This window comes from Cottoperca gobio, chromosome 3 (genome assembly GCF_900634415.1).
Source record: "Cottoperca gobio chromosome 3, fCotGob3.1, whole genome shotgun sequence".
Lineage (NCBI taxonomy): Eukaryota > Metazoa > Chordata > Actinopteri > Perciformes > Bovichtidae > Cottoperca > Cottoperca gobio.
The window spans coordinates 22,362,767-22,386,094 of record NC_041357.1 but is presented as its reverse complement, the minus strand read 5'-3'; the positions used below and the strand labels follow the sequence as shown (position 1 = coordinate 22,386,094).

Below are 23,328 nucleotides of genomic sequence, written 5' to 3'. Positions count from 1 at the left end.
GTACAAAGAAAAGTATGAGAAGCTCATCAGCAACGGCTTCAGAGAAAATGGATCCAGCAGTGACAACAACCCTTCATCCCCAGAATTTTTCATGTGAGTCTCGACATTATCGTGAAAAAAAAGAATATCAAATGGGTTACTCACCCCCGCTTACAAAAGTTTTCATTATGAAACTTTTTTTTCATTTGGCGAAAATGCCTATAGACCAAGAACTAATTTGTCAACTTTTTAATTTTTTTATTTTAAACATTTTTTTTGAAAACGTCTGCGACTGTTTTTTTCTAGATTTGGAGGGCTTTGTCATCCGTGTTTTTAATTTTGGAGAGGCATATACAGAAAACTGTCATCTACTTTTTCCTTTCATACTCAGTATATTATGCATAGCCTGTTTGTCAATATTTTTTTTCATCGTTGTTCATTAGATTACCAGTGTTTGAGTAAAATATGATTTTTGAAAGTTGATCCAACTTTATGCTGCAGTATACAAAGTGTGCATACACGCACTGAGTATACTCCTTTTGAAGTTCATCAACCTGCCCTTTTTCATCATTTTACTTTGAATTCAATGTACAGATTCCTGTCAAAACTGCATCCATCGACAATATGTTTTGGTCTTTTTTTTTTTTACCTTTCTTTTTTTTTGTCTGCCAAACTTGGAGGATTGCGAGCCTGCCGTTTGACGCCACCTCATCTCATGCGTTTGCTTGCTTTTGTGTTGAGCAACAAAAGACTATATTCATTACAAACTATTCATTGTTTTTTAAAGAGATGTCTTATTGAACTTCCCTGCATGCTGGACATGTATGGTTTTTTTCTTTATGTGCTTGAAGATGTTCTTTTTTTGTCGGATGACTCCAGCATGGCATTCATACTTCATTTATGGCCTCCTCACTTTTTTGGAACAGCAACAAAAAAGTGACAGGACTTCCCACCCCCCCTTAAACAAGTGCATTTCAGCTGTGTTGAAGTGCACCACCACCGGCTGTCATTAGGCTGCAGTGAATGCGCTATGCATTCCTGATGGAAGTTGATCGGCGGGGATCCTGGTGCGAGGGGGAAAAAAGAAAAGTCTTCACGATCCCTTTCCTGGAGTTCTTAGTCTGTTGCTTAAAGCCTCTATTGCTATTTAAAGATTTTCCACTCTGCATTTGACAAACTTTGAATAATTTTTAAAGCGTCATTTAAGTACAACGTTTTATAAGTTGCAAAAGATAACGTGCTACAGGTTGAAGCACATATATTACTAGGAAAATTAATAAGGAGATTGCTGCACAAAAGTATTTTTAACAATGGTTGAGAGAAATTGGCTCGGCTCCAATTTATAGGCTACAGTGAGCAGTATTGTGCAGTGCATAAACAGCGCTTTTGCAGCATGTGTTTCAAACAGAAATGTGAGAGCTCTATTGGTCACCGCCACACATTTCACTACTGTATTTCAAAAATTATTGTTGGAGAAGTCAAAGTAAATTGCCATGCTTTTTGGAAATGTGTGTTTTCACGATCTGACGTATTTCTGACTGAAATGCACTACACATTCTCGCCTGTCATCATGTGGAAGTTAAGGACAAAAGTTAGTAGCTATTGTCCACATCTTAAGAAAATACGTTGGACATTCTGTTACGACTTAATCGTAACATTTTGATACTTTATTATCAGATCAGGAGAGACATGTTTTGTCTTAAACGAACTCAATATCTGCAAAGCAATAACAATTATTATAATCAATAATGTCTGGACATTGTTTAGATCGTCAGGGATTGACACCCTGCATGTGCAAAATGAGGTAGTACCATTCACCAATAAATCTTGAAAATATGTTAATTCATCTTTCATCTTATATATAGTATATATATATATATTTTGCTGTGCAAAATTATTTCATTCACTAACCATATGTGATGTTCATATGTGCTCGTTTTTTTCATTTCATACAATTAAATGATATGCAATAAATGTATGTAATTGTCTTCAATAAGTTTCTCACTTTTTTCTTTTGACTTGTCTTAAGAATCTTCTGCTTTTGTGTTTGAAACAATGAAATACGAATCAAAACGTGACGTGATGGAGATTACTGCACTACATATATACACTGTTGCTGTTTCGCTAATTTAATACGGGCCACAATGAACGAATCAGAAACGTCTTTTTAAAATGTTAACAGTTATTTATAAATTTACCCAAACCGATAAAGCAAAAGATTGGAAAGTAATTCAGGTCGAGACACTTTGTCCTTATTTACCAGAGTGCTGCATTTAAATAGTCCGGTGTTACAGAGAGGTTGGTGAAACCACAAACAAAGATTAAGATACGTAGTGACCTACATGTGACTCCTCTTTTTTCTGATACAGATTACATATTGTTTTCTTCAAATTCTCCAAATTAACTTTGAATGAAAAATCCTTTTCAAAATATAATGATCTCAAAAATGTAGACTTACACTTATTTGATGCCATTTTTGTTTTCAACTCTTTTTCCATTCTAAATTATCTTTACAATCTGATTTTTATGTAGAATGACGTATTGCCTTATATAAAATATTTTGGTCCATGAATAACATCATCATCTGTGATTAAGCCCAATATGGTTTTCTATAATATAATTGCATTATGTTCATTTTATTGTCAAATGTGACCTGTGATTAGTGTGTGTTTTAAGAGAGTCTCTCTCTCTGTCTTTCTGTCTGTCTGTCTGTCTGTCTGTCTGTCTGTCTCTCTCTCTCTCTCTCTGTCTGTCTGTCTGTCTGTCTGTCTGTCTGTCTCTCTCTCTCTCTCTCTCTCTCTCTCTCTCTCTGTCTGTCTGTCTGTCTGTCTGTCTGTCTCTCTCTCTCTCTCTCTGTCTCTCTGTCGCTCTCTGTGCTTGTGTGTGTGCATACATGTCTGTGAACTTGAATAGGTGTGAATGTGAATGTGTGTGTGTGTGTGTTTTCCTTGAAGGACAGTGTGTGAGGATGACATCTCTATGTGAATTTCTTGTTGCTCTGCATGTTCTATATTTGCACCCTACATTTGCCCTTTTTCACATCGCTTGCTTCCTAATCTGTGTACACGTTGTGTGCCCGCTGTCTGTGTTTTTTGGACACTGTGTGCTCACTGTCATTAGCCTGTCATCGTTTGGCTTTCCCAATTTCACCCCGCTTTATCCTGTTTGTCAGTGGGCCTGGAGCAGACATGCTCTTGGAGAGGAGGGTGCAGTGAGGGCACAGCCATGTCAGGCATGTGAGGGGGCGCTGGAGAAGGTGCCAATGTAAGTCAGCCGCTGCGGTGGGCAGAGAGAGGCTCAGCGCTGCTGTACCCGATCGTGCATTACAATTGGTGTTTGGACATTTTTGTCTTCTTTCAACATAACTTTTGCACTGTACTGGTGCATTAACTGAAAAGGCCACTTTCCTGAAACACAAGAGGAAAAGTTATTTTGTAAATTCTGGGTCAAGGAATAACCTCGTGGGCATCTTGTTTCACTGTTCCAGAACAATTTGTTTGTTGAAACAGGAAGACCCACGTGCCAAAACCCACTTTGAAGAAACACTAAGGTTTCTGAGGACAGCTTCAGTCTGGATTTGTCAGCTTTTTGCAACTTAGTTTGTGTGTGCACAACTGTGACCAAAGGATGTACACAAAGGGCACCTTTCATAAAAAATGAACCACGTTGTCAAAGCACTGAGTGATCTGCTGTTATTCTATACTAAGAGAAGTCTTTGCACTTATACATTTCATACTTGTTAAATTTACAAAAAAGAAAAAGGAAGCCATCGTCTGCACCATCTGCCAGGGATGATATGCTGCACCGCTCGTCAAAAAAAGGAACAAAAAAAAGAACAAAAAAAAGAAGAAAAAAAAAAAGAAGCTTGTTTTAACCCAACACTTGTATCCAACTCTGTTATGTGTGATTTCCTCGGAGGTGCGTGCTGCTGCTGTGGTGGCTGATTTGCCCAGAGTGAGGGGAGAGACTGAGACAATAGTCGGGCTTGGGCTGAATTAAATGATTTTGCTGATGATTAATAGTGGTGTGGGCCACTGGCTCCTGCGATGTAGAGATGATAAATCGTGAGTGCAGCTCCGTGCAGCTGTGCCAGTGTTGGGTCTTAGCATGCACACACCATGCAGTTTACAGCCAAGCCGTTCTCCTTCTTCCTCAATTTATCTAATTACATCTATTTGATCTAAGTAGTAGCGGCTGCTTTATTTTGATATTTCATATTAACAACAGAAACGATATTGAATGACTTCAGGGAGGATAATGGTTTTCATTTCCCCTCTTTAAAGAACATGTTTCTGTACTTGCCATTTCAAAGAGAGAATATGTTTTTCTTTATTTAGGAGTTAGGCTTTGCTTCTCTAAAGGCTGTCCATTTGTGTGGTGTTTTTGTTTTTGATGTGTTTAGAGTGGCATGTAAAAAATGAAAGTTTGGTTTCTGTTAAAGGCTGCACTGTAAGATTCTTAAGCTTGTTTATTTTTGATTGTTTCCTTATTGGGATAGACCGGTTAGACCTCTAATGCTCATACACTCGAACTGAAAACACACTCACCACACAGAGACTAGAAATGAGAACACACTCACCAGCTTACACACAGCCGCACGAACACAAATACACAGACGCACAATAAATGACCCTGCATAGATATGTCCCAGCCTTTTGTTTCACAGCGTGACGTTCCTTGTGTTTCTCTGTATTCTGGCATTTATATGATTGAAATACTTCAGTCTCCAGCCAAATGACGTTTTCGTGAAGACAGATCTGATTTGCAAAATATGTTTCCCGTTATATCTGTGGCACCAGTGCGCAATGGTTATGTAAGTGATAAATCTATCGATTTTCCAATGATGCACTCATATGGAACGTTGGCGCTATGCGGGTTGACAGCATAAGATGCAGCATGATGTTCACTCGAGTAGCAGTACGCCAGTTGACAGACCCAAAAATAAGAGCTGGTTGTGGGTCTGAATTCTATAGATAGTGCCAGAGGAAGGGCTGGAGAGGATCAGTTGTGTTGCTGTTTGTGTGTGATTCTGCATCTCTTAACTCGCGCCGGCCCGTGTGCGAGGTCGATTAGTGCCCGTGTGGATAATATGTGTGTTTGCATGTGTGAGTTTGTGTTTGTGAAAGCGCGCGCACATGTGTGTGTGTGTGTGTGTCTCCTGTCGTCTTTTGGAGTAGAGAATGAGCAGAGGTCAAAAGTTAGAGCGCACAAGGCTGCTCTCAAAGTCATTAGAGTAATCCCTGCCCTGGGGGGCTCAAGCTCATTTCCTCTGCCCAGAACCCACTGAATAAGATGTACATGCACATCCGACATGGTACAGTACACAGTAAATTTGAAACTTGTCACTGACATTTTTTTTTTTACCCATTTCCTGTATTTCAACACTGTCTTAGAGAGTTACACACTCGCAGCATACTTTTTTTTTGTTTTTTGTTACTGAGGATTGAGAAGAAATGTTATAACTTTAACACAAATATAACTTTTAGTAGAAGTGTTACTTGGTTTTTTTTGTGTGTGTAAAAACAATGTTGTTAGGTCATATGTTAAAATAACTTAGCTCCCAGTTGATGACTCGTATACCGAAGGTTTAAATACACAAAAGGTGTTAATGTACTTACATGCATGCGGCACAAGTGTTACCTAAATATATGTAGAACACGGCAGACATAGAACTTGGCCGAAGCCTGAAAGTGTAGTTTCATGCTGCCGACATCTTTTATTTGTGTAGCTCAACAGAAAAAGCCACTGAGTCACTGTCAAGTGGAAATAGAGATGATAAAAGTAAGTCAGTCTTTGAAGTGGTTTCGCTAATCACAGTGGTATAATAGGCATTGTCCGGTAGTGTTTGTGGCAGCAATGATGATCACGTACAGCAGTTCAGTTTGTTTTTTTTCTCACACCCTAATCATTCAAGGATTGTATTGTGGGTGTTGCAAAAACACAACAAAACAACCAGTGGTACTCATTGTTCCTCCTTGTAATAGTCAAACTGAGCGTGCTGAACTGGGATTCTCAGAGTCAGTCTTGAGTCTTTAATTAAGTTTAAAAAGAACATATAACATCTGTAAAATACAATCAATTCCAACCGTGTTCTTTGAAGGAAATATTTATTAATCCTCTCTCTCGTAGTGCAATAAATCTAAAATGTGAAACATTTAAAACACTTTTTTTTTTCTTGCTTTCTGAAGTATTTTCACTTGTTTGTGTTTCTACTTAAAAAATTATTTGGCAAAGTTAAAAATGAAATGTCTTGATGTCATTTTAAACATCTGAAACTATTGAAGTTCAGTTTCTGTTTAGTATGTAGTACTTTGTATGAAAAGTACATTTTTAAATGACGTTTAACGTTTTCTTACTTTCCTATTTCATTTTTATCTTTTTAAGTCTCTGCAGACATACACTGGTCATACAGTATATATGTATTCCAAATCACAAGGCCACGCTGCCTTCTTTTTAATTTCAAATACATATTGAAAACATCACCTAATTTGACTAAAATGTATTTCATAAAGGAAGGATTTTGAGATGTTATTTCTCACCGTGACGCATCAAAAAACTTTTGATGATTTATGAGTTTGGTTCTGAAAAACAGCAATACAGATAGAGGACATAGAGGATGTGCAGGTAGTTAACAGTAACAGTAGTCAGGTGTCTCTGCACAACCAGGTGGCAGCCACATCTGCGAATGTGACCAGATTCATAGCAGATACAGAGACAAAAAAAAAGAAGATCCTCTCCACACTACAGTGTATATGAGAGGTGCAATACAGAAACAGTCACTCCTTCAGAATTAAAAAGACATCAGGGATCAATTAAGCTGCTTATTTTATCAGAGTACGCTTTGCTCTTTCCATACATTTCCTTCTTTCTTTGTTGCTGAAAGTCTCAGTGTGCTTCAAATAGAAATTAAGTGGATACGTGCAGTGTCATTAGAGAGTTGTCCTTGAAAGACTGGCTGCAGGTTATGTTGGTAATGAGGTGGTCGAGACTTGTTGGGGTGATTTTATATGTCTGTAAATGGACCCAAACCAAGAGCTTGGTGTGACTGATTTAAAATCACACACCATCTCTCAGCAGTCCCCATTTCACAAAAGGTGACAAAATTCCCCCTCCCAAAAAAAGTATTTCAAAGTAGAATGATCAAATATCAACTAATAAAATACAGATATATGACCAAAATCACACTTTCAATCCATAAAGGGAGATTTTACTGAAATGTAGAATCTGCAGCAGAGCAATGCACCTGACTAACACGTCAGAGGAGGGCTTAGTCATTTACAGAGAAGAAGAATGTTCAATATTCAGCGTTTTGTTTTTGCATGGAGAGTATTCTTGATTCAGCTCTCTAGTACTTGTTACTGTAGACGCCTTTTTGTCCTTTTCCCAAAATACGTTCTTGCCTTGTCAGCACTGTTTTTTTAGTTGTTTTCTTTCTTTAAATCTGTCACTCTAATCAAAGTTTACTCTTTGTGATTTAGATGCGATGACTTTTCCCCCCCGCTGCGGTACTAATATTATCATGCTGCATCGCTGCTGTTTCCTGCAGGTTCTATATACTCCGTACAACTGAGTTATGTGGCATTTATTTGAAAATCCGATGATTTAAAATTTCCTTCACTGCAGTGTATGGGCAAAGTATTTCCACAACTGTCATTTTCCACAGTGTTTTAAAAGGACTCTGCTTGGTATCAGTGCAAAGAGAGCTAAGAGCTAAGCTAATGTTTGTACTAGTGTAGCAACATTTATAGGGGAATTTGTATATTTGTATTTAAACCTGCCTCGAGCAACGCGCTTACTTGTGTATGTTTTGTAGGGTATTGCTCATGAAAGTGTCCATCATAAGGTAGTGGCGAAGGCAGACGTTAACATCCTCCACTGTTTATTTGTCTGCACGATAAATTCCCTCCCTTTTAGAACAATTAATTATGTAACTTAATGAGATGAGCGGGAGTAAAGGCCTTGGCATTTGACTGGTTTTCCTTTTTCCGTGCCACGGCACACTGTATGCTTTGGATATTTTAGTTTTGTCTCTTGTGGTTACAGTGTTTTGATGCATGGGTTCTGCCTGTAGAATCTATTTGCATGCAAATTTTTACATTTCCCCCACGCATCAAACGCTTACTATGATACATGTACTGTGTTTCACCAGACAGACAAGGTGAGAGTGAATCTCGCTCGGAATGGATCTACTTGTTTCGTTGTGATTGTTTGTGCGCTTCTGCATGTGTCTGTGTGTGAGTGTGTGTGTGTGTGTGTGTGTGTGTGTGTCTGACAGGGTGGCAGAGAGTGACACACGTAGTAGAAGAAACAGAGGAGGTAGAGAAGAAGACTAAATGTATACTTGCCTTGATTTTAATTGATCTATTCTGACATGTTTTTTCTAATCTTATCTGCTCGTTTAGGTCATCGAGAAAATTCCTCCACCTGTGATTTCAAGCCCCAATCCTTCGTGCCCTTGGCTCTCTGAGGTAAAACACTTTTTACTTAATCTCTCTCAGCTTTTTGTCTTTTTCTTTCCCCTGTAATTTCAGATTCATAACAGTGCGTGAAGTGAGATTTATGAAAAAAAGCTAAAAAAAAAAAAAAGATCAAACATAATTAGAATATACATAAATATTACTGGTCATATTGTTTCCTATTATACACCTACACAATGAAATCCATATTAATTATTCATTAATATTAGACTCTCATATTAAATAGAGAGGATACAGTCACCACTAATATTATTGAGTGTTTTATAGCATATTGCACATGTCTGTAAAGCTTCCATAATGGAAACATAATGTACCATAGTTTGTCAATTCCTATTCATATGCTAAAGAGCACACACCTTCTTTATGTTGCCAACATCTCTCTCCATCACATCTCTCTCTAATGCCTTAGTGCCATAACTTTGCTACTAAGTACTGCATGCATTTGCCCAGCTCATTTAAATCCACAAAGACACACACACACACACACACACACACACACACACACACGATGCTTTCAGTTGTCCTGGGTCAACAGCAAAACCATCAAATTAAAGCCGCTCATTCAAATGTAAATCACATGTTCATACTTTGAAAAGGGCCGAGAGAAAAATTTGAGTGTCGGACAGCAAGAGAGAGGCGGAGTGAAGAATAAGCTTCAAGTCCTGAAATCAATTCGCAGATACAGAGAGGAAACTGGGCAAATGTATATTGCAAAACCCAATTGTTTATTTAATGGCTTCACTGATTGTCCCGTAGCAAAACGCCGCGATGCGCTTGGTCATGACTCATAAGGATGAGAGAAGTTTTGAGCTTGTGTTCATGACTTCGCACCTTGGTGAAGTGGAATGTATGTATGTGCACGTGTGTGTGTGTGTGTGTGTGTGTGTGTGTGTGTGTGTGTGTGTGTGTGTTTGTGTGTACCTTTGCTTTGGATCCAGTGTTATTTACTTGATTGCGTCTAAGTGGGGCGTGGGATCAGTAGCTGGCCTTTCTCCAGCTCCACTTAACTTCAGGAGGGGAAGCAGGACAAAAGCCATCAGGGAAGACAAGGACAAATCATCTTTAGATGAAGTGTTTTAAGTGCTCTGATTCTCCTCCCACGTCATCACTGTGAATTAGGTGCCCTCTGCTCACTGTGCAGGGGTGTAGAATATAAACAATGCCAAGGGAAACGGATGTTAAACGAATGAAAGTGGAAAACCATGAGGGTGTCTATCTTAGTCAGCCTCGTAAATCTCAGTTCCCTTGCCACGCCACTGCGCTATACTGATGTTGCGCTCTGACAACCTGCCAGCCGAGCTTAGAGGACCTGCGTGCGGTGTGGTCTGGTCGATCCTGTTCTTAGCAGTTTCAACCAAGGCAGACGTTGCAGGCAGAGCCATGTCTTTGTTTTATGCAAATCCATGCATATGAGGAGGGGGGAGGGCGATGAGCAGTCTGGCCACGTAGCTCCAGGAGGACAGGCTGAGTGATGGAGACGGAGAGCCAGGTCTCCGTGTCCTTGCCTGGGGAAAGAGTGTCCTGACTCTGGCCTGGACTGCCTAGACACCACCAGGACACCGTGTCACTGCGCCTCTATCCCTCCAATGTGAGAAAAAAATTATTTTCCAGGGCACAAAAGTATTTACACTGTGAGACGTTGGGATGGCACGGAGATAAAGAGAGGTTAACGTTGGTATGAGGCTTCCAGTGTGTCTCACCTGCGACTGGTGTGTGTGTGTGTGTATGTGTGTGTGTTATAAAGGCAGGCACACCTCAGGGGTTCGCCAAGCAAAGAGACACTAGAGTTCAGAGCCCAGCAGGGAGTTGAAGGACCCAGAATATGCTGACAAAGATAAAACACCAGGTGTGTGTATATGCACAGTAAGTGTGTGAAAGAGGCTGTGAGGAAGAGAGCTGAGTGCAAATATAGATTGGGGAAGCAGGCTTGTGTGTGTTTGTGTGTCTGAATGTGTGCACGTGTGTGTGAGCACGTAAGCATACTGTAACAGGTAGGCAAGGCCACCAGCCATGTGGCAGAGAAGTTTAGGTGACATTTGCTGAAACAGTGTCACCCAAACATCTAGTCACGAAAAAATGATTCCCCATGTCTTTTGCTTTCTTATATCAGTGTAGTTCATCAGTGCCGTACCGACTGTGCATGTTTTCTAAATGTTTTTTGTTCCCCCATCCTCTCTCGCTCAGCCCTTCTCAGAGCTGCGTGCTAACAGTAACGCTTAGTCCGAGGCTCTTCTATCACAGAGCGCTCTATTTCTGGGTGCCAGGATGTTGGTCTCAGTCATCGAGGGCAGATGAAATCGATCCAGATTGACCTGTCATGTGGAGGAGAAAATGAATGAGAAAGAGGAGGGGTGCAGAGGCCATAGAGAGAAGGGGGCTGTGCAGAAGTACCAAAACAACCATATGGGTCAAAAGTCGAGGGATGATTTATTCAAGACTGGGTGTTCTCCTTCCTCCCCTCCCCCCACCCCCCATCCTCCTCTCTGCTCCACCTGCCTCTCGGAAAGGAGTGAGAAACTGGAGACTGCTCAGGAGGAGCTGACTATATTTAGTCTTGGTGACCAAAGACACTGTGGTCTAACTTTAAAGTTAAAAATATAGATATCCATGTACAGTGAGATGGCCACAGTTTGCGTCACTACATGGCACCCGGCACAAGTCTCTCTGCTCGAACTGACTCTAAGACTGCAAAGCAGCTTGTAGCGGGCGATCTGTCATCAGAAGACTGTACTTACTGGTAGCCATATTCCTTGGAGTCATCATTAGTACTACACATGATTAAATTCAAATGCGTATGCATAAACATAAAGCCCAAACAACAAAGTCACATTTTGCTCCTGAGTGTGAGAATGATGCTTTCTTAGCAAAGAATGAAAGAAAGGAAGACAGGGAAAGATTTATGGCTGCATTTGTATGTGAAGTGGTACTAGATTTAGCCCAGTGTTTGGGCAGAGCTCCACTTTGCTAATTATTTTCCTGTGACAGAGTTCTCAGCATGGCGCTCCTCTCTCGCTCTGAGAAGAGAGGCTCAGCAGTAAGTGCTTAGTCAGCCCTGCTCTGGGTGTGAGATACTGTTGGGTCTCTGGTGGACTGTCGGGGAGGCGGAGCAGCATGGGACTGAGCCATCGCAAGGGCGAAGGCTTTGAGGGGAGGGCAGGCCCATCATCACGCATCAGTGAAAGGAAGTGGAGTAAAATACTTCTGATGGAGACAGTGAACGAAAGCTCTGTGTTGTATCTGTATCTATCGCTGGGGAGACTGGATGCCACTTGCAGAGGCCCAAAGAACGTAGTCATTGTGGACAGAGTTGTTATAAAGTCTGTAAGGCTGCAAGATCCACTCATTAGCAAAGGCATGGAATTAAAAACGTATAAAGACGTCGTCGTTGGTTTCTATACTGCCTTGATCTCTGTGCCAATCCCTCAGTTATTCAGTCCATAAGAAACTGTCTGCGTTCTCTGTTCCTCTCCTCCCTCTCTATTTATACTCCAATGTCAAACTTGTCTTTCTTTCTATCTCTACCGCTCTTTTTAGAGTGGCACACAGCTCCTCCTCTTCTGTCTGCCCTGCTATCCTCCAAATGACTCTCCTCCTCCTTCCAAACAAACTTAGCTTCCTTCCCCTCGCCTCTGTACCCAACGTCACCTTCCCTCCCCTCTCTGCCTCACACTGCACCTGCTTCCCTCCCGCTCCCTCTCCAAGCGTCACTTTTCCCCTCCTCTCCTCCTCCACTCCTATTCTCCCCCTCGTTAGCTTGATGAATGGCTTCACTGCAGGGAAAGTGCTGATTTTCATCCCTCTGTCTGATTTCTGCTGGCTGTTATTAATTTCAAACACTCAGAGAAAAGCAAGTGAGTCAATAAATAAGGAAATGAACACACTTCATCCTGCCATACAGCAGCTCTCACAGTCATTCACCCAGAATGCGGGTCCTCTGTGGAGGCCGGGCCTGCATTTATACTGATAGAGTTCAGCTCCACTCTTGAATCACAACATGTTTTAGTATTTTTTTACAGCGAGAATAAAAGTCGGCCGGTACCAGTGCATCATATCAAATGTTTCTGGAGTATTTTCAGTATCTTGCTTCACTCAGACAAACAGGACCAGAGGGAGTCAGAATGGTACAAATTAAATAGCTCCAAAGAGACATGCAGTCCTCTCTCATCTTTCATCTTTCACACCAGTGCACCATTTAGGAAATGTATACAGAGGGTGACAATGGGAAGAGATATAGAGAAGATGCAGGGTTAAAGAGAGGCAATGAGAAGCTGCAGCCTAACAGAGTTATTGCTGGACATTAAACGATGCTGTCCACACAGTGTAGCTGAGGCTCTATGTCTAAGTGCACATTACTTACATTCCAGGCTTAATGTATTGTGCTTGCCCGTTAACATCCAACACAAATAGCCTCTGAGACGATACGACTCTCGCACTTTTTGTGCTGTCAGACGGGAACGCTTGCACCAAAAGTTGTTATTCTCTGTTTTATGTAATTCATTAAAATGAGTTAGGATGTCTAATCAAAACAGGATCACTATAATGCATGCACAGACACAGGAATTAAAGCCTGAGATATATCGTCACGCTGTTTACAAAGTGTTAAGACAAACAGTCTGGTGGAGTATCCTATTAATATATGTCTGAGACACATACACATGTCCTCAGTTGTGTGGCCTGTGCTCTGCAGCGACACGGCTTATGTTTCCCTTGGCTCAGACAATTAAAACAATATTTGGTATCACATTAATAAACACACAGATTTCTATTAAGGCCAACGCTTCCTTAATTTGCTGGTATGTCTCTGACACCTCACTTATTTATTGATTTCACCTTCCTAGAACTGTCCTATTGACTGTACAGCACAGATATGTTTTTGTAAAATGATATAAGAAATTCAAAGTAGGTGATTTGCATGCATATATATATATATATATATATATATATATATATATATATATGTGTGTGTGCTTCACACTAAGTAGCGTGAAAGTAAAAGCACGGCTTATTGACCTTTAAGTTTGAGAATGTCTGGATCTTTAGGAACCAGGAAGCATAAATTCATAGATATAAGTGCATAGGACCGAAGAGGCAGCATGTTCAATGTCATTTTGTCACTATTGCAATTCATTTTAGTAGCCGTATCTCAAGTATTATTTGTGCCAACGGCTTGATAACATTGGCAGGTAATGGATTCCCAGAGGGTCTGCTGCAGCCTTAATAGACTGAAAATACAGCATGTGAGAATAAATATTGATAGGGAAGAAAAATACAAAGTTATAGTTGAATAAAGATTTTTACTTTTCAATACTTTGTGAAAGACATTGTGTCCAGTGACAAAGAAAAATGTAAATCCAACACTGATACAAAATGTACACTGCTGTAAATATCCCATTGAGTTTCTGTCATTCCTCATTTAATCTATACATGAATAAAATATTCTCAAAGCTGAATGTCAAGACATTCAAACTTTGGGATGTTATGGAGTGGCAACATAAATATAGAGGACAGGAAAGTAAAGGAGAGGAGAGGAGAGGAGAGGAGAGGAAGAGAGGAGAAGAAAGGAGAGGAGACGAAGAGAGGAGAGGAGGGGAGGAGAAGAAAGGAGAGGAGAGGAAGAGAGGACGGGAGGGGAGGAGAGGAGAGGAAGAGATGAGAGGAGGGGAGGAGAAGAAAGGAGAGGAGAGGAAGAGAGGACGGGAGGGGAGGAGAGGAGAGGAAGAGATGAGAGGAGGGGAGGAGAAGAAAGGAGAGGAGAGGAAGAGAGGAGAGGAGGGGAGGAGAAGAAAGGAGAGGAGAGGAAGAGAGGAGAGGAGGGGAGAAGAGAGGAGGGGAGGGGAGGGGAGGGGAGGGGAGGAGATGAGAGGAGAGGAGAGGAGAGGAAAGGAGAGGAGAGGAGATGAGGGGAGGGGATGGGAGGAGAGGAGAGGAGAGGAGAGGAGATGATAGCAGAGGAGATGATAGCAGAGGAGAGAAGATGATATGAGAGGAGATGATAGGAGAGGAGAGGGGAGGAGAGGGGAGGAGAGGAGAGGATGAGAGGATGAGGGGAGGAGAGGATTTGAGGATGAGGAGAGGAGAGGAGAAGAAAGAGAGGTGAAGAGAGTAGAGAAGAGGGCAGACAAGAGGAAAGATAGGTAAGGAGAGGCAAGGATGGGAGATAATGAGAGGAAAGAGAGGAGAGAAGAGGAGAAGGGATGAGAGGAGAAGGAAGGAGAGGAGAGGAGAGGAGAGGAAGAGTGGGGAGGAAAGGAGAAGAGAGGAGGGAGAGGAGGAGAGGAGGGCAGAGGAGAGGAGAGGAAAGGAGAGGAGAGGAGATGAAGAGAGGAGAAGAAAGGAGAGGAGAGGAGAGGAAGAGAGGAGAATAAAGGAGAGGAGAGGAGAGGAGATGAGGGGAGAGGAGAGGAGAGGAGAGGAGAGGAGAGGAGAGGAGAGGAGAGGAGAGGAGAGGAGCCTGTACTAGTAGCTGCAGGGGTAGTGGAGCCTGTATGTCTGCTTCATGGCTCTGTGAGCGCAGACATAACTATTGTGTTTACAAGGCTGAGTTGCTCTTACTGTTAAATTACTGGGGTGGGGGCGCGTTAAAGGAGGAGGAACAGAGGGAATGGGCGGAGGGGGTAAATATTTGTCCCTCTCTCTCTCATAGTTCTGGCTAACCAGGCTAAGGAATGCTCTTTGCGTTTTATAATTACAGAGTTTGGGTAGTGTCACCCTTGGAGAGTACATGGCCTCAGAGACCTGGCAGAGGAGGGGTTTCTGTAGACACAGTGTAGTGAATGGGGCTTAAAGTGTGGACACTTAGGAGGGACACACTTCTGCATGTCACTACTGTACTGAGGAGGCACGCTCAGTTAATGGTCATGTGTCCTGAGGTTACTCTCTGAAGTGTAACACAGTCACGAGAGGCCAGACCAAGCTGTGAACCCAGTTGCTCACCTCGCTGTCGTCTTCTTGTTGCCTTGGAAGGGTGTGTGACCCCTGGGAAAGAATGTTGTGGCAGAGACAAGAACAGAAATCAAGAGACCCACAGCCCCTGGTTTGCTCAGAGCTAAGGAAACTGTATTTTTTCTTTCACAGCCTCTCTATTACAACATCTTCACTGCTTTGCAATGCTCTTAGGCTTTTTTTCCCCTCTCTGCGACCTGGCCATTAAAGGAGAGCGATGAGTTCACAGCTGATAGTCTCTGGTTGCGAGGAGCGGAGAGCAGTGTAGGATGACATTATCGGAAGCGGCTGCATATAGATAAAAAAAAAAAAGACACAAACAGAAAGAGAATACTATGGCGCACTTCTCTCAGTATAAACTTCTGTCTGCTTGGATTACACTAATGACCCCTGACAAACCATAATAAGACACATGCATCTCTATGGATACTAGCCATGACCAAAGGAATGGCTCTGTTTTTACTTTCCAATTCAACATTCTGCAGTCAGAGACTCTTGTTAGCGAAAACTAAAACATCATTAGTTTCCCGTTGTGTCCTTAAACCAATAGGTCATGGTAGAGAAAACAGATCCAAAAGTTAATGAATTCTCAATATTTAACCCAGTATGCCACAACTACCATGAGAGAGAGGGGTGTGAAAGGAGGGTGATGGAGAGGGACAAAGCTTTCCCTCCATCCCTGCGGCTGAAGTGGAATAGTTGTGGTGACGGGTTGTGACAGCTGAGGGAGCGAGGGAGCAAGAGGGGAGTATCACTCCAAAATCCCCAGGAAACAGAGAGGAGGGAAGAGTAATTTAGGATGAAATGCCCGCCGTAGTCTCTCTCAGGCCCCCTGTTTCTGCTGTCTTTCTCACTTTTGGACATACACACACAATCGTACGTGAACAAGTCTCTTTCTCTCTGATACACACTCGCGCTTTGGGTAGTAGATATTTACTTTTTTAACTCCCCAGTCTCACATTACCATAATGATTCAGCCAATAAGTATTAATGCTGGCTACTTGGCCGGATCTCTGGGTCACAATCAGACACACGTCAAACACATATGGCGTACCAGAATTAGATGCACACAGGACGAGCACACTGACTCTCATTTTCTTTCCCCGTCTCTTGATAGTATCCCTAATAGACCTCTCTCCCAGTGGCACACTGCTGTTGCAACATTCACCGACTATTGCTTTAATGAGATGTCTGTGCCGTTGTGTGTATGTGTCGGTATGAGTGTGTGTGTGTGTGTGCGTGCGTCTGTGTGTGCCTGAGAAAGAAAGATGTTAGCGATCCTTGTGGCCCTGTTTATCTCCACCCTTGTGTTGGAGTAGAGGGAGGTCAGAGGCAGGGCTGCCTGTATCCATCTCCATTCCCACGGCTGCTGTCTCACAGGCACAGTGGTCACAGGAGGATGAAAAGACTATGGATTTTTTCTCCTCCTCCCTACACTCACCAGAGCAGGAAGATTAGACAGAAGATGAGCACAGCCTGGCCCATTCAAAGCAGCTTTAAGCCCAACACTGGAGGCATCTGACCCAAGCTCTCTGGTTCATGGAGCACAAGTGCACACAAGACAAGCATGCATTCACATAGTATTGCACGCACACACACACACACACACACACACACACACACACACACACACACACACACACACACACACACACACACACACACACACACACACACACATATCAACTTAAACAAGATTTCTTAGTTCACTTTTCTGGTTCAAGGATTGGTCATATAGTGCCTGGGTGTTAAACATCGACCCTGTGACCTCTGTGTATTAACATGCTCCAAGCACACACTGGTACACACACACACACACACACACAACACTGACAGAAATAAGCACTCACACTCAATACCAGCAGCCCCGGATGGAGGCTGACAGTTGCATGTGTATAAAAATATATTTGGGGGGAAAACGTGATAGACAATGAGGTGATGCGAGTCAGGGGGGAAAGGAGGGGAGACATAGGGGGCGGGAGAGTGAGAGACAGAGGAATTGATGCAGGCAAAGAGAAACAGGGAGATCAAATTCAAAGCACTGCTGCTCTCACTGGCAATTAAAATAATTTTGGTATAATTTGAGAAAGGCCTGAGCTGTCTTATCAGTTTCCAGATAAGTCTCCTCCTCCTCCTCCTCCTCCTCCTCCTCTTCCTCAACCAGAATGCATGAGAGGTCCTCATGACTGAAAATTGACACAGTGTACACTGATAGCTGCTATCATATGGCCGCCTCCTCTCCACTAAATTCCATTCCCTTCTCCTGCACAAACACTTACAGATGCATGAGCACACACACACACACACACACACAAACACACACACACACACACACACACACACACACACACACACACACACACACACACACACACACACAAACATAAACAAGCCCATGTTGGCCGACAGGCAGCACTAAGGTTCTGAAAGGGCACCTCTAAAAGTGAGCATCGACTTGTCATCTTTCTTGTCAGTTTTCCCGATGTATTTTGGGAAATGTACTTGCTCTTTGTGCGCGTCCGTGCGTGGATGTAGTTTTTTTGTTGTTATCATATAGCAAATCATGCTTTTTAAAAGATCATGTATGTTTGGGTTTTCAGGTGTCTTCTCTCACTTTCTATTTCTCACCTCATCCGAGAAATAGTCGTTAAGCTTTTGGCTTCCTAATTGAAACCAGGGATGGAAATTTTGATTAAAGATACACTAAGTGAAAGAGAAGGAGAGGAGAGGGAGCGCACACTAGAGAAAGTGTGGGCGAGCAGCAAAGCAAAACTAAACAGGGACTGAAACTTAAGGTTACAGTGTGTTGCCTCAATTTATGGGGCTTACAAGCTACACTAAAAATAGCAGCAGATAAAATAACACTCAGGTAGTGGACATGCACTAACAAACACGGCTAAAACTGTCATTGGTCCGAGTGACCTGGTAGGTGAGGCATCTTACGAATCTTTAAACCTGCTTGATACAAATGAGATTTGATTAAGTCATGGGTGTGTTGCTTGGGAACAGCGGGGGCGGACATTCTCAAAACAGAGCGGCAACAGCACTCTGTCAAATGTGTCACTAGACTATTTGTCTTGATCCTATGTCGAACGTGACTTGAGTCAGTCTTGTTTGTAAATGGGTGCGTCCCTTAACAAAGTCTTTGGAGAGCCAGCAGCATTATAGATATAGTTTCACAGACACAGATACACTGAGTATCTAAATTGAGATACAGTAGTCTCCCACAAGATAATTGCTCAGGCACTCAAAGTGTTTGACACTCTTCTTGGTAGTTGATGTGCTGTGACAACTGACAGACTTTCTGATACGTAACATAAACAACTGTGGCAGAAAATGGTCAGTGGCAGTTTCTGGAAGAGTGCATGTGTGTCTGGTAATGACACGGTGTGGTTTTAAAGCGTTGGATAAAGTGTGAATCCGTGGTCTGCTATTGTTTTTTTCTTACAAATGGCTCCAAACTGCCACCATCAGCATGTAAGTCTGGGAAATAAATGAAAACAGAATACAAATAAAGAGAGACAATCATGTACGGAACCAGCGCTTTCCAAGACTAACGCGGTTAAATGAGATAACAGTATAGGTGTGACCCGATGATAAACAATGTGATCGCAGATGTACGTAATAACCTGCTCCTAGGTCCTGCGGTTTAAGATTTGTGAACATGTTTACCTTTGTGTGTACACATGGAAGGCTTTACTGGGCAAGCTTAGAGCGAGGCGGCAAGGTGGCAGTATATGCGTCATTTGGGAGGTTTGCTGTTTGTCACGGACACACAGAGGGCGATGTTCCAATGAACAGGAGGTGGGTGCAGTGACATAAGCAGGGCGCAGTGCCCTTACCATACACGAGACTCTCACAACACCTACATATGGAGGGGTCAAGGACGTGCACACACTGACACACACACACGAACACATTGTATATTGTGATGCCAAAAAAAGATTCCACAAAAGGATAATAACCGGCCTCATTTTAAAACTATTCTGATTTCTTTGCCTGTCATATTGTATGTTCTTCAAAGGGAATACATCTTTTATTTCACTCTGTGAGGAGCTATAGTAACGCAGAGTGCGTCTGGTTCCATACACTTGGCAGCATCCTGCACACACACTGTGTGAGTGCTGTAAATAGCCAGAGTGTGTTGTGCATCTCTGCTGTGTTTGGACCTATTTTAGAGCTGACACAGGAAACAGGGCCATTCTGACAGCCACCCTGCCAGCCGGTACTGCACACAGCAGCCCCAGAACCTTCTGTCGCGCACACATATACATACACGTGCATACACACAGACGGAGCAGATTTTTCCATGTTAACAACCTACCATTGCTTCATCCAACTAATAGACTTCCACGAATCATTTAATTTCCTTTTTAAGTCAAAACCCCTTCTCTTATCCCTCTGTTCTATTCCAGTCTTCCACAAACTCTGACTGGAAAGACCTTTAACAAAAGCCCCCTGCTGTGTCACTTGGCAGCCCCCTGTCCCTCATCTTGTCTTTAGTATTGCACATTTCAAACCTTGCAGTGATAATGATAACTCTGGCAGAGGGGAGCTCAATTACCCAAGACACAGGTTTCTGCTTTCAGCTACATGAGGCAGCTGGAGACCTGGCGCAGTGTACAGAGTTAATTTTGAGTTAATTCATTTTGGTTTTTTTGCTATTCCTTTTTTTTCATTTGTCCACCAGGGGTGATGTAATTTAATTCAGCGTCTTTGTAATTTATTCATTTGCTAAATACTTTGAGGGACTCAAGTGAGTTTATACCTAAATTAAGTTGCATTTGAGTAACGCTAGCTCATTTAGACACGGTATGCATACAGACATAAACACCTCTTCAAAGGCTGTAGCAGAGTCCCACTCACCAGCCTCTCATATTTGGGGTGGAAGATAAATTCTGCAGGCTGCTCGTGCCTTCCTATGTAATTATGTGCATGGTGATGTGCTTTTACAGCCTGCCTAACAGTCGGACATTATCTCTTGGAAATGAAGTCCAATTAATTGTGGCACTTTGGAGGCGTACGTGTGCAGAAACACTGTAATGACACTTACCAGGAAATTGGCTCCTGTTAAAATATTTAATAAATAAGTCGCGAGGTGAAACAACCTTGTATGATACTGACGAACGCAGCGTGCTCTTTCTGTTTCTTTACACAAACACAGATGCATTGATTGTAACCATGTTTTCACAGGTTCAATTCCAGCTGTGGCCCTTCGTCACCCCTCATTCTCGTCACTGTCTACTTACTGTCAGCTATTGAATAAAAGTAAAGATTACAGAATATATCTTCTTTTTTACTGAGTGTAAAATCGGTAAAACGCAAATACAATTATTTTGAATTAGGTAAGGGAGCGCACTAACCTACTACTAACCTAAAAAGGGAAAGTCTATAAAAGGGTACATCAGTCTTTTAGGGTCAGTGACATGCTGTGTCACGCCACAGTAGCTCTCTATTGTAGGATGCACTCTGATGAGTCAGCACTTTCGCAAAATTGCACCTTTTGTTTTTGTCCCTGGGAGTTTGGGTGTTCTGCCCAGTAATGTCCAGACAAAACCAATTCATGAATTTGATTTTCCTTCAATTTTTGTCTTCAAAATGCACATGCATAAGGGCTTTTGAAACATAATCTTAAGTGTAGCAAATACAGTCAGATGCAATATCTGTTGCAGTGGATTTGTCATCTAAGTTGTAAAGACATCTAGTTAAATCTGGACGTTGTCGATTTGAACTGTCTGATGTATAATTGATCAATTTTGAAGTAATATGCAGAGGCTATTTCTTTACATGTCATATCTTCCCAGAGCCAGAAGCCATCTTCATAAAGCAGGGTTACGTTTGAAACAAGTTTCCAAAAATCACTTACTTTTAAACATCACATTCTTTCTCAAATGTGCTCATAAGGATATATGTGTGTGTGTGTGTGTGTGCGTGTGTGTGTGTGTGTGTGTGTGTGTGTGTGTGTGTGTGTGTGTGTGTGTGTGTGTGTGTGTGTGTGTGTGTGTGTGTGTATATGATTGTGTGGCTTGTATGTGTTTACGTTCACCTCCACATGTATATATATTTCTACATGTTTATAAAACTCACATCCACTTGTTCATTACCTTAGGTCATTCTGCTCTGCTTGGTTACACATAACAGCTCCCTGATCAGTGTGTGTGTGTGGGTGTGTGTGTGTGTGTGTGTGTGTCTGTCTGTCTCGCTGTGTAAGGGCCTACTATGGACCCATTCGGCTCAGCAGTATGGCACGTAAATGGCAGCGAAGTGGTGAGTGTCAGCCGGAACGTGTGCTTGGCAGGCAGCGGCTATGCTATTAGCAAGCGCTAACAGTTTTATTATTAGAAAATAAACGGTGCGCTGCAAAACTCTGAATGTTATTAGCACCTCACCATCTGGGTCTGACAGCTGTGTTCAGCCACCATCCTGGCTGAACTGCTAACGGCTATATCTGAAATCGCCACTCTTTATCTACAGTACTTTCACACTCATCCTCTGTGTCTGTCAGCATCTCTTCCTCTCTTTCTCCCTCTCGCTCTCGCTATCTTTCTTTCTTCCTCTTGCAGACACAAAGATAAGTGAGCGGATAATAATGCAAGCAGAGACGAACACAAACACCTTAAATTCATGGCCTCACACACACACAGAACAAAAAGAAAAGAGAGAAGGCCTATGAAATGAACAGTTTGTCTTGTATGACTGAGTCTCGTTTGTGATAATAAAATCATGCTTATTGCCCTAATTTAGCTGTTAGGTTAAAAAAGACAAAAAAAATCCAGAAGCCAAACCACAAGAAGAAATCTGCTCTCACAGAAACTCGGTACTTCACTGTTGTATAATTCTCTATAAAACATGTTTCACACACAACAGACAAACCGAACGCAGCATTTTTAAAGGGTGGAAACAATAAGTCATAATGCTTTGGGGAAAAAAAAGAAGCATACTGTTTGAGATTGCTTGCATGTTAACTTCTGAAATGTGTTGCTTTTTATGCACATGAGCAAGAGTGTCTGTGCGGGTACCTTTAAAAAAAAAAAAAAGAAGAAAAAAATAATTCTGCATGTGTGTTTTTCCTCCCCTATCACACAGCTTTGTAGGGCTTTATTTAAATAGATAACCTGCTACTAGAAGCCCCCAGCATCCCTAAAACCTCCTCACTCCTCTTCTTGCCTCCCAGTCTTTCACAACAAACCCCATAGAAAGGAGGCACCTCCAGAAACGAACACTCTTATTGCAGACACTGCAGAAAAGCCTACCCTGCAGTGCTTCTCTTTCTCCAACAGAAAATACTTTTCTCTACTAAAACAGGCCAGCTCCTTCTAGGGGTGCGTCTCCCGTGTTCCACCTAATCTACATGCATACTTACCTTCCTTATATTTAGGGATGCCGCTACCAAGCAGCGTGAAGGACTCTGGATGGCATAGGAACCTATTTCACATATAGATGCACAGGGCTAGCGTACAGGAATAGGATGTAGAGCAGGGAAATGGTGTGTTTTCAATTTCACTGACCCTCTTTTGTATTGTGCCATGATTATGCCGCTGATTATCTATTTATTTGGGTGTTTCTTCAGCTGTCTGATAGGTTTAGTGACCCGTGTTAAAAAAAAAACAGATAAATGCTTATTTTTATTACAGCAGGTTTAAATCCCGGAGGAAATACTGTACACTATGCAGTTTTAAACCATTGTTTCTCTTTACTAACCAGGATAGGTTTTCTTGCTTGCTCAATTTTGATTTAGAAATAAAATCATTTATAAAATAAAATCCTAAAAACTAATGGTACATTCACATCATATAGTTTAGAACATGATTCAAATAAGACACATCTAAAACACTGTTCATGTCAGTCACCCAGTTATAATTCCATTATGTAGACATCAAGCATTCTTGACAGCTACCACATCTCCCACTTGATCAACAATAACTACACA

At 42.0% G+C, this 23,328-nt stretch overlaps 1 protein-coding gene across 1 annotated transcript in view; it reads left to right on the top strand.

Moving 5' to 3' along the window:
- The window catches only part of mafa (MAF bZIP transcription factor a), a 74,278-nt gene that overhangs the window by 1,269 nt on the left and 49,681 nt on the right, over positions 1–23,328 (top strand). Inside the window, exons 1-2 of the mRNA XM_029428616.1 lie at positions 1–93; positions 8,382–8,447. The exon at positions 1–93 is cut by the window's left edge and continues 1,269 nt beyond it. Of these exons, the coding sequence (XP_029284476.1) occupies positions 1–93; positions 8,382–8,409 (121 nt within the window). The 3' untranslated portion in view covers positions 8,410–8,447. The remainder of the gene's footprint in view (positions 94–8,381; positions 8,448–23,328) is intronic.